The sequence below is a fragment of the Mixophyes fleayi genome, chromosome 11 (genome assembly GCF_038048845.1).
Source record: "Mixophyes fleayi isolate aMixFle1 chromosome 11, aMixFle1.hap1, whole genome shotgun sequence".
NCBI classification, from domain to species: domain Eukaryota; kingdom Metazoa; phylum Chordata; class Amphibia; order Anura; family Limnodynastidae; genus Mixophyes; species Mixophyes fleayi.
The window spans coordinates 78922746-78938402 of NC_134412.1; the positions used below are offsets into that span (position 1 = coordinate 78922746).

General features: G+C 41.5%; 1 protein-coding gene across 4 annotated transcripts in view; it reads left to right on the forward strand.

Moving 5' to 3' along the window:
- The first annotated feature begins 231 nt into the window (after positions 1-231).
- The window catches only part of LOC142106832 (uncharacterized), a 31518-nt gene continuing 16092 nt past the window's right edge, over positions 232-15657 (forward strand). For 3 of the 4 annotated variants that reach the window (XM_075189860.1, XM_075189861.1, XM_075189863.1), the window contains exons 1-7: positions 232-305; positions 3921-4002; positions 5322-5448; positions 8050-8157; positions 12060-12143; positions 13116-13211; positions 13981-14094. In XM_075189860.1, the coding sequence (XP_075045961.1) occupies positions 3991-4002; positions 5322-5448; positions 8050-8157; positions 12060-12143; positions 13116-13211; positions 13981-14094 (541 nt within the window). In that variant the 5' untranslated portion in view covers positions 232-305; positions 3921-3990. The remainder of the gene's footprint in view (positions 306-3920; positions 4003-5321; positions 5449-8049; positions 8158-12059; positions 12144-13115; positions 13212-13980; positions 14095-15657) is intronic. The other variant, XM_075189862.1, reaches the window with a different exon arrangement.

Below are 15657 nucleotides of genomic sequence, written 5' to 3' on the forward strand. Positions count from 1 at the left end.
CAAAAAACAATCTGGCCGACATTTTGTCGTAGTTCAATTACTATCCCGAAAGATCACGCGATGGTCTCAGGCAAATTAAAGCGCACTATGCTAATCTGTGGGCGGAGATCCACGCCCTGAGATGACTGTGTCTACGGGAAAATGGCTGGCGACTACAGAAACTGTCGCAGACTATCCATCTCAGCGTTGCTTCGATCCAACACTAGAGCAACACACGCTGCATACCTTTCCTGTCTCACTTGCCAGGCATCCAGCGCCATTTTGGCAGAGACCAAGGTTGCTGCGGGTTTCAGGAAGCTTTCACAGTAAGCAACTTTAGCAATTTATTACTTAAACATAACGACTTCGTTTTAAACAATAAGCTTAAATGCACACACGGTAGTCTGTCCGCTTCATAGTCATCCGGCCTTGTACAGATCGTGCGCTGTATAGCGAGGGATCATGTTAGAGGGGTTATTGGCCATAACATGCCTCAGTTTAGGGTGACAGGTAACATATACACACATACACCCCTCTATTTGTGAATTAATTAGAATGGAGAGAGTCTAAAGTAATTCATTATCAGATGATGTGGGAACGTATTGTGGCAGTAAAAGTGAATGTGGTAATCAGACATGGCATTACAGGTCACTGTCTTTTTGCTTTAATATATATTATATTTATACCCTTACAGGGCTGCTTCTGTTATAATGAACATTATCACACTATAATCGACCTGCCATTGCTCTGTGTAGTTAATCATGTAGCCACATTATGTATAGAGTGATTTCATTTGTTCTTTGGGGGGGAAAAAATCAGGCCTTTCCATTGCTACTACATTACACAACCAGAGAAAAATAAGCCCGCGCTCGGTATATCCCACATTATATATGGTACCAGCTGCTTGGCAATAAGCCCGCTCTCGGTATATCCCATATTGTATGTGGTACCAGCTGCGTGGCAATATAAATGCCCATATATGTATACAAAACAAAAAGAAATTTGTCAGCGCTTATCCTTTACACTGCATATCTGTGTGTGTCTAGCAAAATGAAAACATGAGGTATTAGTTCATATTTTGATCAAAAGACTTAAGCCTGCATCCCAACGTCAAGGGTACCTCATTATACGCAGGTCCTACACTGACCTATATGCTTTAAACACTATTAAAATGCAGTTAAAATCAGATGCACTCACCTCCCAGGTATAGGGGTTTACATCTAGCAAAGGCTGGCTTTCCATTGCTACTACATTACATGTCTAATCTTTCTCTTCCCAAGTCCAGTTTATAGCAAACTAGTTATTGTAACTACTATGCAGCCCTATTTGTGCTGGAAAATAAACAGGATTACAAGTATATTATAACTAAAAGGAGCACAGTCACAGCCACACATATTAATGAAATGAATTTGACACTTTGACAGAAAATGAAATATTTACAATTGGAATGCACCCAGTCTTAGAGAAAATATCCTTTGCAATACTCATTTTCCAAATATTATTAGCGTAGTGTTTAGTGTCCTGAACTAATCAGTGTCTCTGTCCACACAACTTTCTTTGCATTGAACCTCGTAGAAGATGCATATGGGGTTGAACATAATTATAAACCAATATTAATGATAAGATTGTTAGTTGTTTAGTGCATGCTTATCTATGTATGCATCTGTATTTAGATTCCTGCAACACAGTGGATTTGTTTAGATAACGTCATGCATATGTAAATTGATAGTCATAAAGTTTGGAGTCATAAATGATTCCAACACCAAAATAGCATAGGTGACTTATTTATATAATTCTTTATCTACAATAATAAAATATCCTAATGTGTTGGGATATAATATGTATGTATGTGTGTGGGGGGGGGATTTAATTCCCAGTGACGAGCCGCTAAACATCTCAGTGATGTCCATCTGAGCTCAATTTCGGTCACTACGGTACCCGTACATCACTGATTTTCCTGCCCATGTCTAAGGGGTGTGGAAAAAAAATTAGCGAAGATGCATTTCAGTGTTGTGCCTGTACGACTGTTCCGGGGACACTCAGCAGCACACCCCACGGGGAATTGAATTCCCCCGTATAATTTTAAGCATCACAATTAGCAATAGGTTGTTGTTATTTTTAGACCATGATGCGCAAATCGACAGCAATTCCAGTAGAAATCTCCGCTCATTTTTCCTTGCATCTCTATGAGCTGAGATTTCTGTCAAAACTCCGGCGTGTGGCGTCTCGCGGACACCTCACGTATAATTGAATCCCCCCCATACCTTTAAGACCATCATCATCACCATTTATATAGCACCACTAATTCTGCAAATTTGTTAGCAGCCAATTAACCTACCAGTATGTTTTTGGAGTGTGGGAGGAAACCGGAGCACCCGGAGGAAACCCATGCAAACATACGATAAGGCCATGGTCAGGAATTGAACTCATGATCACAGTGCTGTGAGGCAGAAGTGCTAACCACTGAGCCACCGTGCTGCCCACACTTGCATATCTACCTGGGTGTATTCCCATTTGTGTTTAGATGTATCTATTGTGAACAGTTTGTTTCACCTTCGTTGACTGCTACAGTCTTCAATTTTGGATATGTTGAGAAGTGAACAACTGCCCCAGAGGCCACATCCAGAAAGGTGTCTTATATAGCTCTTCGCCTCTGTAGACTAACTTACTATTCTCCTAGAACAGGCCTGACCAACCTGTGGCTCTCCAGGTGTTGCGACACTACAAGTCCCAGCATATCTTGCCAGGTATCGGCTAACTATCTACTGGCAAAGCATGCTGGGGCTTGTAGTGTCACAACACCTAGAGAGCCTGTCCTAGTTAGTATGGTGCTACAGACGGTGTGTCGTCTATTATGAGGTTAGTCTGTGAATGGAGGTGGTCTGTTCTAATGTATTGTGTGTACTCCCTGCGGTTTTCTACAATGTAATGTGTCATATAACCCCCCCACTCTGTTTATTATAAGTGAACACTCAACCACCAAAACACAACATTTTTTGCACAATAGTAAAGGTTGGTACATTTTTAGTGCAGATTACTTTAATTCACCCTGTGACGGACACAGTAATCATACCACGCATAAGATATTGTGAATCTAATCTGCAGAAGTTTTTTTTTTTTACAACATTTTAAAGTACTTTACACATCCGTTGTAGACCTAATTTTTTTTCTGACGTACCATGTTAAATTGATGCAGTAAATAAGATAAAATATGGTTGCATTTAAAAAAAAATAACACTCTTGGTTAATTAATTTTATTTTTAATACTGTTTGTATGTCATCATTGCATATTTTCACTTCATTTAAGACCTTTCCCCATGACATTTAAATTCTTGTACTGTGACACAATGCATGCTGTAAATATTTTTTTTTCTGTATACTTATTGTGTTGGTAAAGGTGTATATAGAATGAGTGTGACATCTGTTTACTTGTTTTTTTGCCTTTTGCTTTATCCGGTTGCATTAAAAATTCAGATGAAAATGGTATTACTGATCCTATAACCAATGCACCCATAGGTCATGTTTCCTTTCAGTGTTTAATGCAGCTTAAAGTTCAATGTTCCAAAAATGCTACCTTTGTTAAATTGGAAGCCCTGACTTGGGAGCGATGGCTACTGGCTGTTGGCGCAGTAGCCATCGGGCCTATATCTCTTTGGTCACCCTCCTTGAAAGTAAGTTTGTTGTATTGAATGCATGCTGCTTAAAACAATTGAAAAATGCATTGTGTGAATGATCCCTAACAAGTATCTGATGTCTCATATAAATATTGAGGGTCATTTTTTAAAACTGATACACTGGAAAAATGCAGCGTTGCCAATTTAATTTTATATAACTGCACTACAAAAAGGACAGCCATACTCTGAATGGTTGCTATGGGCAACAGTACAATAAATGTCCCCAATTGTAATGACATAATTCATGTGTTTGTTCTTTTACTTTAGTGTGTACAGTTAATGACTACAAAAGCTATATGTTTAATCAGTGCGCGGAGTGATCTCGGAGGGCCCCAGAATGTCTTGTCAGGTGAGAAAATGTTAACTTTGTACATATATTGCACTCATTTTCCAATGTAGAGAGAAGCTTGAATGAAAGTATCATTATAATGTCTTGTACACCTGGATCTAGGATGATCATCATCATTTACTTATATAGCGCCGCTAAATCTGCAGTGTTGTACAGAGAACGCACTCACATCAGTTCCTGCCCCATTGGAGTTTACAGTCTAAATTCCCTAACATACACAGATAGAAACACAGACCACAGTCAATTTGATAGCAGCCAATTACCCTACCAGTATGTATTTGGATTGTGGGAGGAAACCAGAGCACTCGGAGGAAACCCACGCAAACACGGGAAGAACATACAAACTCCACACAGATAAGGCCATGGTCGGGAATCAAACTCATGACTCCAGTGCTGTGAGGCAGAAGTGCTAACCACTAAGCCACCGTGCTGCCATAGGGTGCACAAACATTTTTGGTCCGATGGCCACAGTGATTGTATTTATTTAAAGGTGCCACAAAAAAATGTTAACGGGCTTATGTAAAAGAAGTAGAATTTACTTACAGGAACAGTAGAACCTCTTAACAAGGTCATATCACAATATCACGTAGTGTGTGCTTCCTTTCCGTGGAACCAATTTAGCCTCGCACTCATAAATAACACCCCCCCCCCCCACCTCTTTATAACATTTATTCCCGGCACCCCTCACATGTAGTACATATGGTCCCAGGCTCACTGTGTGCATTATTATCACAACTCCTCTAAACTGTCCTGTGGTGAGGACCTGGCGGCTTCCAGGAAGCAGCAGCAGAACTCAAGTCTTACTGGCGGGAGCTGCGTAGTACAGTGACCGTTTGACAGCCAATCAGAGTGCAGCTGATTAATTCTGATTAACTGCCAGACTATCTGATCTGGCTGACACAGTCCCCTCCACCCACAACCGCAGTGACACCCGGTGCAGTGAAAGACAGGACAGGATCACCCAGGATGCCGGGACACAATACTGTTGTAGTAAATCAGTCTCGGAACCCCTGTATTTGTCCTGCGTCTTTTGCACCTTGGGTTTATGCATCTGTGATCTAGATAATTTTTCATATCCCATTAATCAATGTTATATTAAAGCTAAGGAATTAATTTTAAAGATGTCATGATATATTTTTAAGATGGGCCTCTAGACATGAGCGGTACCTAGTGAACTGATAGGTCCCATTATACGGCTGCTTCAAGCCAATTTAAATGTGTGATTTTGTAATCTTCATGCTATTTAATTTTACCACTTTTTTTGGGGCTTTTTGTGGCATCTTAATACCTTTGTTACTGAGATTTGTTTTGTTTCACAGGTCCCTATTATATTCCATGATGTTGCAGCCTCTTTTACAGAGGAGCATTGGTTGCGACTAGAGAACTGGCAGAGAGACATTTACAAAAATGTCATGATTGAAATCCATCGAGCCTTAACAACACTAGGTGAGAAGCCTACGTCTTACGTCCAACTGCCTGGCACTGAAAATAGAGCAGGCTGGTGGATATTAATGATAGAAGAGGTGCGCTGACATTAGGACCAACAACGTCTATGGACACTCTTTTCTCTGGGCTCACTGGGCAACCGTGCCTATAGCTGAACTAGGCCTCAGAATTAGGAAACACGACTTGAGGGGGAACGAAAGGGTGAAATTAACGTAGACAATATACAGTGAGGGCTTTCTGATGTACAAGCAGCCGATTCAAGTCCTGGATTTCTCTTAAGTGCCCATGGTTTCAGCCGTATCATTTGCCCCAGCTACAGGGCAGGTGTAAGTGCCAACTGATGGTGATGACTACAAAACATAGTATTTGCTTTAAAAACTACACATATCTGTGCCACTAGCTAGCACAGAACATGTGTATACAAGTAAAATAAACTATAAAAACGCATTGTATGTACAGTATGCAATAAAAGTATCTTTATGTATTTAATAATAAAAAATACATAACAGAAGGGGTACGGAGAGGGGAAGGGGCGTATGCAGGTAGCGAATGTGCAGTAAGGGCGTTTGGGGCATCTGCAAGTTACGAGTTTTTCTGTCGTATCGCTTGTACCAGCTGCAGGTTAAGTGCTGATTACTAGTGAAGACAGCTGTGTATGCATGCTATAACATGTGTTTGCATTCAAGAGCAACTGTAAAAAACATATTTTATGTACAGTAGACATTAATAACATCATGATAAATGCATTGCATGGAAAAAAAAGTATATGACAAAATATTATGTCATTAATGACCATCATTGAATACCTTTTGTTCCTTTCCTGTGTGTTCTGCTGTTACTTTATATTCCACATAAGTATAGGACGTTTCCTGCAGTGTTTTGTGTCTGTCAAAGCAGAGCGTACCAAGACCCGTATTCAACAAGAGACGTATCTTCAGATCCGTTTGTAGTTGAATACGGATGTACGTGTGTCTGAATTATGTGCGTACAAAAAAAAATGCATTTTACATTTGTTGTGCATGCCTTAATGAATCGGGCCCACATTCTCTAAATGTAATTCAACAAGTTATCATTTGCAGGGCTGAATGCCACCTACAATGAACTTGCTGATTCAGTGCTGACAATGATGCTTTGTATAGCCTGTGCTGCCCAGCATCCCTCTAGTTAAAGCTTACACGTGGCGCTCTTAGCAGACGCAGGTCACTTTGGCTTTGCAGAGGGCAGATACTGTCAGAACGTTGAGTTAAGTTGACATGCTCCCATTTCTACACATAATCGGCAGATGCAGGATGACAAGCCTGCACCAAGGAATTGTGGGGGCAAACAGCAGACCAATTAAATGCCAGCTTCATTTTTGTATAGACACAATTCAAGTTGCAGAGCCATAATTCCAACTCGTAGACCGCTGCTTTTATTAGGTCTGAGGAGTGAGAGATAATTTATATGCAAGGACGGAAGTGACCACTAAAATACACAATAATAAACAATGCCACTACAGATGTTTTGTCCCTGTTCATGGATCAAAGTCCCCTTTACACCACATTAGCCATGGCCACTAAATAACCTGCCCTTAGCTGCACAACAGCCTACTAGCCATATGCTGCTGTAATTGGCTATTAAGCTATAGCTGATTGGTTGCTGGTCAGATTCTGGGGCCTGATTCATTAAGGATCTTAAATTGAGAAACTTCTTATTTCAGTCTCCTGGACAAAACCATGTTACAATCCAAATGGTGCAAATTAGTATTCTGTTTTGCACATAAGTTAAATACTGACTGTTTTTTCATGTAGCACACAAATATCAACTTTAAATTTCAGTGTACAAATAAGCTTTCAAGTATTTGTGTGCTACATGAAAAACAGCCAGTATTTAACTTATAAATATAAAACAGAAAACTAATTTGCACCCCTTGCATTGTAACATGGTTTTGTCCAGGAGACTGAAATAAGAAGTTTCTCAAGTTAAGATCCTTAATGAATCAGGCCCCTAGTTATCATTTATTTAGTACATTCTTCAAAATGACAGCTACAATCTGATTGGTTGCTATAGGCAACATCTCCACTTTTTCAAACCCGCAGTTTAGTAAATATACTCCTTTATGTTATGTATGCTGGTCATTGCTGGATATCATATGCTGATCATTATTAAGTTATTATGGGTATTCTATATCAGCCATTGCTATTACATACTGATGTTCAACTTACTGGTATGTGCTTGGCAGTATAAGCTGGTGGTTGCTGGCAACATATGCTGGGAACGATATACTGGTCATTTCTGGGTATGATATGTTACATTGCACGGTACACAAATGTGTAATTTGATTGTAAACACATGTAAGACAATAAACCTGCTTTGTCATAAGTTGACCACTCTTCGGCAATTCTCAGATTTTCACTTGCCCCTTTCTTGAGGGAACTTTGAGTTGAACATATTTTTGGTAACCGGTTTGCTTTGAAATAAACCACATTGCGACTTAATTGTTTTAAACCGATCGTCTCGGAAGGTTTATTGTCAGATGTACATATGGTGTCACTATTACATCATGATATTTGGTTGATCAATATAAAATGCTAATTAATGGTTGTAAATTTATGTTGACAGGTTACGCCATCGCTAATCCAGACATTTTATTTAACATTAAAAAACCACATGAACCATGCGTGCGAATTGATTGTAGTTCCGGAGAAAGGAAAGAGATTCCCATTGGAGGTAACGTGATTTTATAATTACATTGAGGTATGTTTTATAGCTGTACGAGTTTAGCACAAAAGTATATAGTTTATTGCTTTTTATTTAAATATACTTTTGTATGTATGTATGTTTGGTTAGTAAAAAGGCTGATGGCCAATGAGCTAAAATTAGTTCCGTGTTTTTCAGGTGCATTTGGCACTTATACACGATGGAGTCAACTATTGATCTTAAGAATGCCTTGTAGTTTTCTGGGAACCACAGGCAACTCGATTCAGTGATATCCCTGGCCTTATAGGTGACATGATTCAGTGAGGTCCCTGGCTTTATAGGTGACATGATTCAGTGAGGTCCCTGGCTTTATAGGTTACATGATTCTGTGAGGTCCCTGGCTTTATAGGTGACGTGATTCAGTGAGGTCCCTGGCTTTATAGGTGACGTGATTCAGTGATATCCCTGGCCTTATAGGTGACGTGATTCAGTGATATCCCTGGCCTTATAGGTGACATGATTCAGTGAGGTCCCTGGCTTTATAGGTTACCTGATTCTGTGAGGTCCCTGGCTTTATAGGTTACATGATTCTGTGAGGTCCCTGGCTTTATAGGCGACGTCATTCAGTGAGGTCCCTGGCTTTATAGGCGACGTGATTCAGTGAGGTCCCTGGCTTTATAGGTGACGTGATTCAGTGAGGTCCCTGGCTTTATAGGTGACGTGATTCAGTGATATCCCTGGCCTTATAGGTGACATGATTCAGTGAGGTCCCTGGCTTTATAGGTGACGTGATTCAGTAAGGTCCCTGGCTTTATAGGTGACGTGATTCAGTGATATCCCTGGCCTTATAGGTGACATGATTCAGTGAGGTCCCTGGCTTTATAGGTTACCTGATTCTGTGAGGTCCCTGGCCTTATAGGTGACGTGATTCAGTGAGGTCCCTGGCCTTATAGGTGACGTGATTCAGTGAGGTCCCTGGCCTTATAGGTTACATGATTCAGTGAGGTCCCTGGCTTTATAGGTTACCTGATTCTGTGAGGTCCCTGGCCTTATAGGTGACACGATTCAGTGAAGTCACTGGCTTTCTAGGCAACGTGATTCAGTGAGGTCCCTAGTCTTATAGGCGACACAATTCAGTGAGGTCCCTGGCTTTATAGGCGACATGATTCAGTGAGGACCCTGGCCTTATAGGTGACATGATTCAGTGAGGTCCCTGGCCTTTTAGGTGACACGATTCAGTGAGGTCACTGGCTTTCTAGGCAACGTGATTCAGTGAGGTCCCTAGTCTTATAGGGGACACGATTCAGTGAGGTCCCTGGCTTTATCGGCGACGTGATTCAGTGAGGTCCCTGGCCTTATAGGTGACATGATTCAGTGAGGTCCCTGGCCTTATAGGTGACATGATTCAGTGAGGTCCCTGGCTTTATAGGCGACATGATTCAGTGAGGTCCCTGGACTTATAGGTGACATGATTCAGTGAGGTCCCTGGCTTTATAGGCGACATGATTCAGTGAGGTCCCTGGACTTATAGGTGACATGATTCAGTGAGGTCCCTGGCCTTATAGGTGACACGATTCAGTGAGGTCCCTGGCTTTATAGGCGACATGATTCAGTGAGGTCCCTGGCCTTATAGGTGACATGATTCAGTGAGGTCCCTGGCCTTATAGGTGACACGATTCAGTGAGGTCCCTGGCTTTATAGGCGACATGATTCAGTGAGGTCCCTGGCCTTATAGGTGACATGATTCAGTGAGGTCCCTGGCCTTATAGGTGACATGATTCAGTGAGGTCACTGGCTTTCTAGGCAACGTGATTCAGTGAGGTCCCTGGCCTTATAGGTGACATGATTCAGTGAGGTCCCTGGCCTTCTAGGCGACATGATTCAGTGAGGTCCCTGGCTTTATAGGCGACGTGATTCAGTGAGGTCCCTAGTCTTATAGGTGACATGATTCAGTGAGGTCCCTGGCTTTATAGGCGACATGATTCAGTGAGGTCCCTGGCCTTATAGGTGACGTGATTCAGTGATATCCCTGGCCTTATAGGTGACACAATTCAGTGAGGTCCCTGGCCTTATAGGTGACACAATTCAGTGAGGTCCCTGGCCTTATAGGTGACACGATTCAGTGAGGTCCCTGGCCTTATAGGTGACACGATTCAGTGAGGTCCCTGGCTTTCTAGGCGACGTGATTCAGTGAGGTCCCTAGTCTTATAGGTGACACGATTCAGTGAGGTCCCTGGCCTTATAGGTGACACGATTCAGTGAGGTCCCTGGCCTTTTAGGTGACACGATTCAGTGAGGTCCCTAGTCTTATAGGTGACACGATTCAGTGAGGTCCCTGGCCTTATAGGCGACGTGATTCAGTGAGGTCCCTGGCCTTATAGGTGACGTGATTCAGTGAGGTCCCTAGTCTTATAGGTGACACGATTCAGTGAGGTCCCTGGCTTTATAGGCGACGTGATTCAGTGAGGTCCCTGGCCTTATAGGTGACGTGATTCAGTGAGGTCCCTGGCTTTATAGGCGACGTGATTCAGTGAGGTCCCTGGCCTTATAGGTGACATGATTCAGTGAGGTCCCTGGCCTTATAGGTGACACGATTCAGTGAGGTCCCTGGCCTTATAGGTGACACGATTCAGTGAGGTCACTGGCTTTATAGGCGACGTGATTCAGTGAGGTCCCTGGCCTCATAGGTGACGTGATTCAGTAAGGTCCATGGCCTCATAGGTGACGTGATTCAGTGAGGTCCCTGGTCTTATAGGTGACATGATTCAGTGAGGTCCCTGGCCTTATAGGTGACATGATTCAGTGAGGTCCCTGGCCTTATAGGTGACATGATTCAGTGAGGTCCCTGGCCTTATAGGCAACGTGATTTAGTGAGGTCCCTGATCTTATAGGTGACATGATTCAGTGAGGTCCCTGGTCTTATAGGTTACATGACTCAGTGAGGTCCTTGGCTTTATAGGCGACGTGATTCAGTGAGGTCCCTGGCCTTATAGGTTACATGATTCAGTGAGGTCCCTGGCCTTATAGGTGACATGATTCAGTGAGGTCCCTGGTCTTATAGGTGACATGATTCAGTGAGGTCCCTGGCTTTATAGGTGACGTGATATAGTGATGTCCTTGGCCTTATAGGTGACATGATTCAGTGATGTCCCTGGCCTTATAGGCGACATTCTTGTGAATATGATTCCACCCACAAAAGGGCTGCAACTAGCTGACAAATGCACTTTAGCGTTGGGAGCAAATCCAGCCAAGTGGTGCAAATTTACAGCAAAAGTAATTTGTTTTCATCCAGAGAAAAAAAAAACCCTCTTTTGTCTGTAATACAGAAATACTGGGTAGTCTTATAATTTCACTTAGTCCTACTTAAGCATTATTAGGCCCTAAATGCCTTTTGTCATGGTAGGTTGTTTGACAGTGTGAAAGTTTAAGTTTTGTCATTTTCTTTCCCATTTAATATATGTGCAAAATATCATAAATAATATCACTGTTATTGTTTTTTCATTAGCGCTACTATTAGATTGTTTTTTTTTCTTGTTGGTATTTGTGTTGTCTCTTATTAGCAGCTAAAACAAGTGTTATAATAATACATGTATGTATCTAACCGTTTATTTTTTGTTCTTTATAAATGTGATCAGAATATTTACATTAAAAACCTATCTGTGTACCACAGACCATGTTTCATCTATTTGGTAGAGAGAGTAGTTTAGCGAGACTGCCCAACTTATATACCTTGAATTTTATGCATTCCGATTAATGTACATTGTCAAAAGAGACTGAACTCCTTAACATCTGATGCTAATTGGGAGAGGGGAGTTTTATATACAGATGGTACTTTGGGTGGCGCTCTTATTGTAAATGGCGTTCATGTGGTATGAAAGGCTCCTTTCAATATTTAATATTGAGGTGATTTTTTTTTATCTTCTGTTCCTTAGACCATCCTGATATAATAATAAGGATTAAGGAGGTAGACGGTGAAGACCAAATAGAAACTTTTGTCGAGTCATTGGATCGTGGGTGTAAGTTGTATTATGCTTAGTATGGACAGTTCTTAACAGTATGTAATTCATGAAATCAGATTGTGGTGACTACTATAACAAAATATATTCTGGGCCCTAATTTGTATAAATCTAATCTGTAATTTTAGCCTCATTACAAGATAAATGTACGTCTGGTGCACTGAAATTGGAGGGAAATGAGGTTCCCAATTGGCTGAATCCTGATGATTCACTCTGACAGGATTTTTGCTAAAACCATTAGTATTTGTTACACTCGTAGCACAGTGTAATTCAGCAAATAGTTTATTTAATTCCTGGAAACGTGGAAATAAATTATTCTCAATAGACAGCTCATACTCTTCATATTTGCTTTGCGTAAATGCAACAGTTATTAATTGCATACATCTCTTGTTGCGGAATATTCCAACACCGAGAAGTCCTCCAAATAAAAGACGAATCTGTAAAAAAAAACGATGTAAAGAAAAGCAGACTTGCCTGTATACCGAAGTTGCAGATGTCCGATTGACTGAGGTGCCCGTCAAGAGATTTCAACGTCAGTGCGACTTCTTTTCCTTTTAATTTAAAGCGGCAATGTCAAAGCCCGCAGGTTAAGTGTTGAAACACTTAACCAAACACCGGCGCTTTAAATTAAGAGGAAGTCGCACTGACGTTAAAATCTCTTGACGGACACCTCAGTAGTCGGACTCATTTGCGGTCAGCATCCTGCGCCAATCGGACATCTGCAACTTCGGTATACAGGTAAGTCTGCTTTTCTTTACATCGTTTTTTTACAGATTCGTCTTTTATTTGGAGGACTTCTCGATTTCGTTATGGTGGTACTCACCGCTCTCAGACCTGTTTCTTTAGGTGCCCTTGATTACTTTGCCAAAAAAAAGCTCAGGAATTCATATACGTAACTTATTTTACAATAAATAATATTTCAGTAGAATGTCCATTTATATTTCCTTTTCTCATTTATAACTTTTATTACAGCCAGTCCTGTAATCACCTCTATTGTATCCCTGAATGCGAAGGAAAACCATGACCTTCATGATGAAGCCTGTTCTGATTCTGAGCAGGATATGATGAGTAAGTCACTACTGGTGTAGCGTGTGCTGGTAGTCTCTATATGTTCTGTGATCACGGCTATTTGGTACAACATGTTTATACATTGCTGCTCCCAAACGTTAGAGCCTGGTCCCCATAAGATCTTGTGAGTTGGGTCAGGTGATTATTCTAGCTATAGTGATACTGCAAAGTCTATGGGATAATATGGCTGATAGAATTAGCAGAAACGTTCCTAATGGAATACATCTGGATAGGAAAGATACAGAATGATAACTGTATACAGTAACAATGTGTCCTCTGCTCAGTGGAAGCCTTTCATTGATTCTTTCTTAATTAAAATAAAACAATAATAATTATATTTTAATGTATTATTCTCTCTATCATTGCAGAATGGTAAGAGTTTGCAAAATCTTTTTTAGAATGAAGGGGTCGTCCACTTAGCAAATAGGGGGTATCCCCCGTAGCACCCCCAGAGAGTCAGCTGATGCTGTGGCTTCCAATGCTCTATCCATGTATTCAGTAATGCTCGGCTGAAGGATCATGGATGGATTGTTGTACTTGTGCAATGCTGAAAGGCAAATGAGCAGTTCAGGGAAGCTTAAATAAAGTGACGCTCCAATGAAATCTATTTGCATTAGTCACCTGACACCCCCTGGACTTGCCCACTCCATGAAGTTAGAGAGAATCCGGTCTGGACTTTGCAATATTTCTCTGTGCTTACTTCAAAACTAGAAATCTAATCTGATTATCAATGTTATTAAAAGATACTATGATAAACATGTTGTTGCAGGTTCTGCAGAAGCCCAGGGTTCTTGTCCTTACATTATTAAAACAGAGAAGGGAATTTTCTCAATAGAAGACAATGAAACAGATGGATTAGGAAACCCTCTTGGTTTTAAATTAGGTAAGACATTATGTTAATATCTTCTGATTATATTGTGATTTGTTTACTTGCAAGCTTCAATGAATCAACGTGACTATATAGCTTAAAAAGAATGCATATGAACAAGAAACCCAGTATTAGACACTAAAGGGCTGGTTTGGAGTTCTATTTAAGTCGCAAAATCTGATTTTCTGTACTGCATGTACGGAGTAAAATGCGGCTGGGGTTTTAGTTTTAAGTAACTAGCATTGGCATGTCCATGGAGAGGCAGATTGGGGATGGTCAAGGGCATGTAGAGGTCAGTAAGGGGCATTTAAAAGAAATACCTTTATTTATTGAATCCTTTTTTAAAACACTATAGACGCAGCAGTAATCATCAGGTTGGCTACATCAATATATGCTCAGACCATGTGACCGCATATATACACTGTATTTTGTGCTACAACTGAAAATACACACTTATGTTCAGGCCATGAAATGTTGGGCTACTCTAAAGCAGGCCCTAAGTGTGAAAGCTTGTGGGCACAGGGAAAGGGGCTGGACACGTGGGGAGGGACTGAGCACAGGGGGAGCGGCTGGGCATGGGTAGGAGCTGAATACATGGGGAGTGACTGAGCACAGGGGGAGGAGCTGAGCCCTTGGGGAGGGGCTGAGCACAGGGGGGGGCTGGGCACGGCGAGGGGCTAAACATGGGGAATGGCTGGGCATGGGGAGGGGCTAAACATGGGGAGCGGGTGGGCACGGGGAGGGGCTGAGCACGTGGGGAGGTGTTGAGCACAGGGGTAGGGGCTGAACACCGGGGGATGGGCTAGGCACATGGGGAGTGGCTGGGCACAGGGGTAGGAACTGAACACAGGGGGAGCGGCTGAGCACAAGGGGTAGCACAGGGGGAGTTATTACACACACCCACCAGTCTTGATAGGAGGACAATGTGACATGATGATGTCAGCTCATTGCTCATACCTGTAACACTATCAGTGCCCACAGAGTAAGATCAGGCTCTATGCAGAATGTCACACACTCACTATAACGTGCTTCACCAGCATGCAAAGCGCAATGTACACCACAAAATCCAGAAAATCCTGGGACTTGTACTTCCTCAACAGCTGGATAGCCATCAGTTGGCTAAAGGCATTCATTTTTGACATCTGTTAATCATTCCTTGTTTGGAAAGGAGCATGTCCTATTCATTAGCGTTCAGTGCATGTTTATCTTTCCATTGCATGAAATGATAACCCTAAAACAACAACCACAATAACTAACCTATGTTTACCAACAACAAGCACTTTACGTGATTTTGCATATTGTGGTATTTGTTATCCTTTAAACCAGTGAGTAGGATGCTGGTGTCCTGAAGAATGTTTTGCTGATGCCAAATATTGTATTTGCTCCTAAATATGTTATTATTTTTTATACTTTTGCATCCTTTTGTCCCCTCCACATTTACCATCTATAGGAGTAATACTATTTGTTTTACAAGGAGTAATATTATAAAGACAAGGGCATACACATTTGGAAGAAGCAATACAACACATGGGGCCTGATTCATTAAGGATCTTAAATGAAGAGGTATCTTATTTCAGT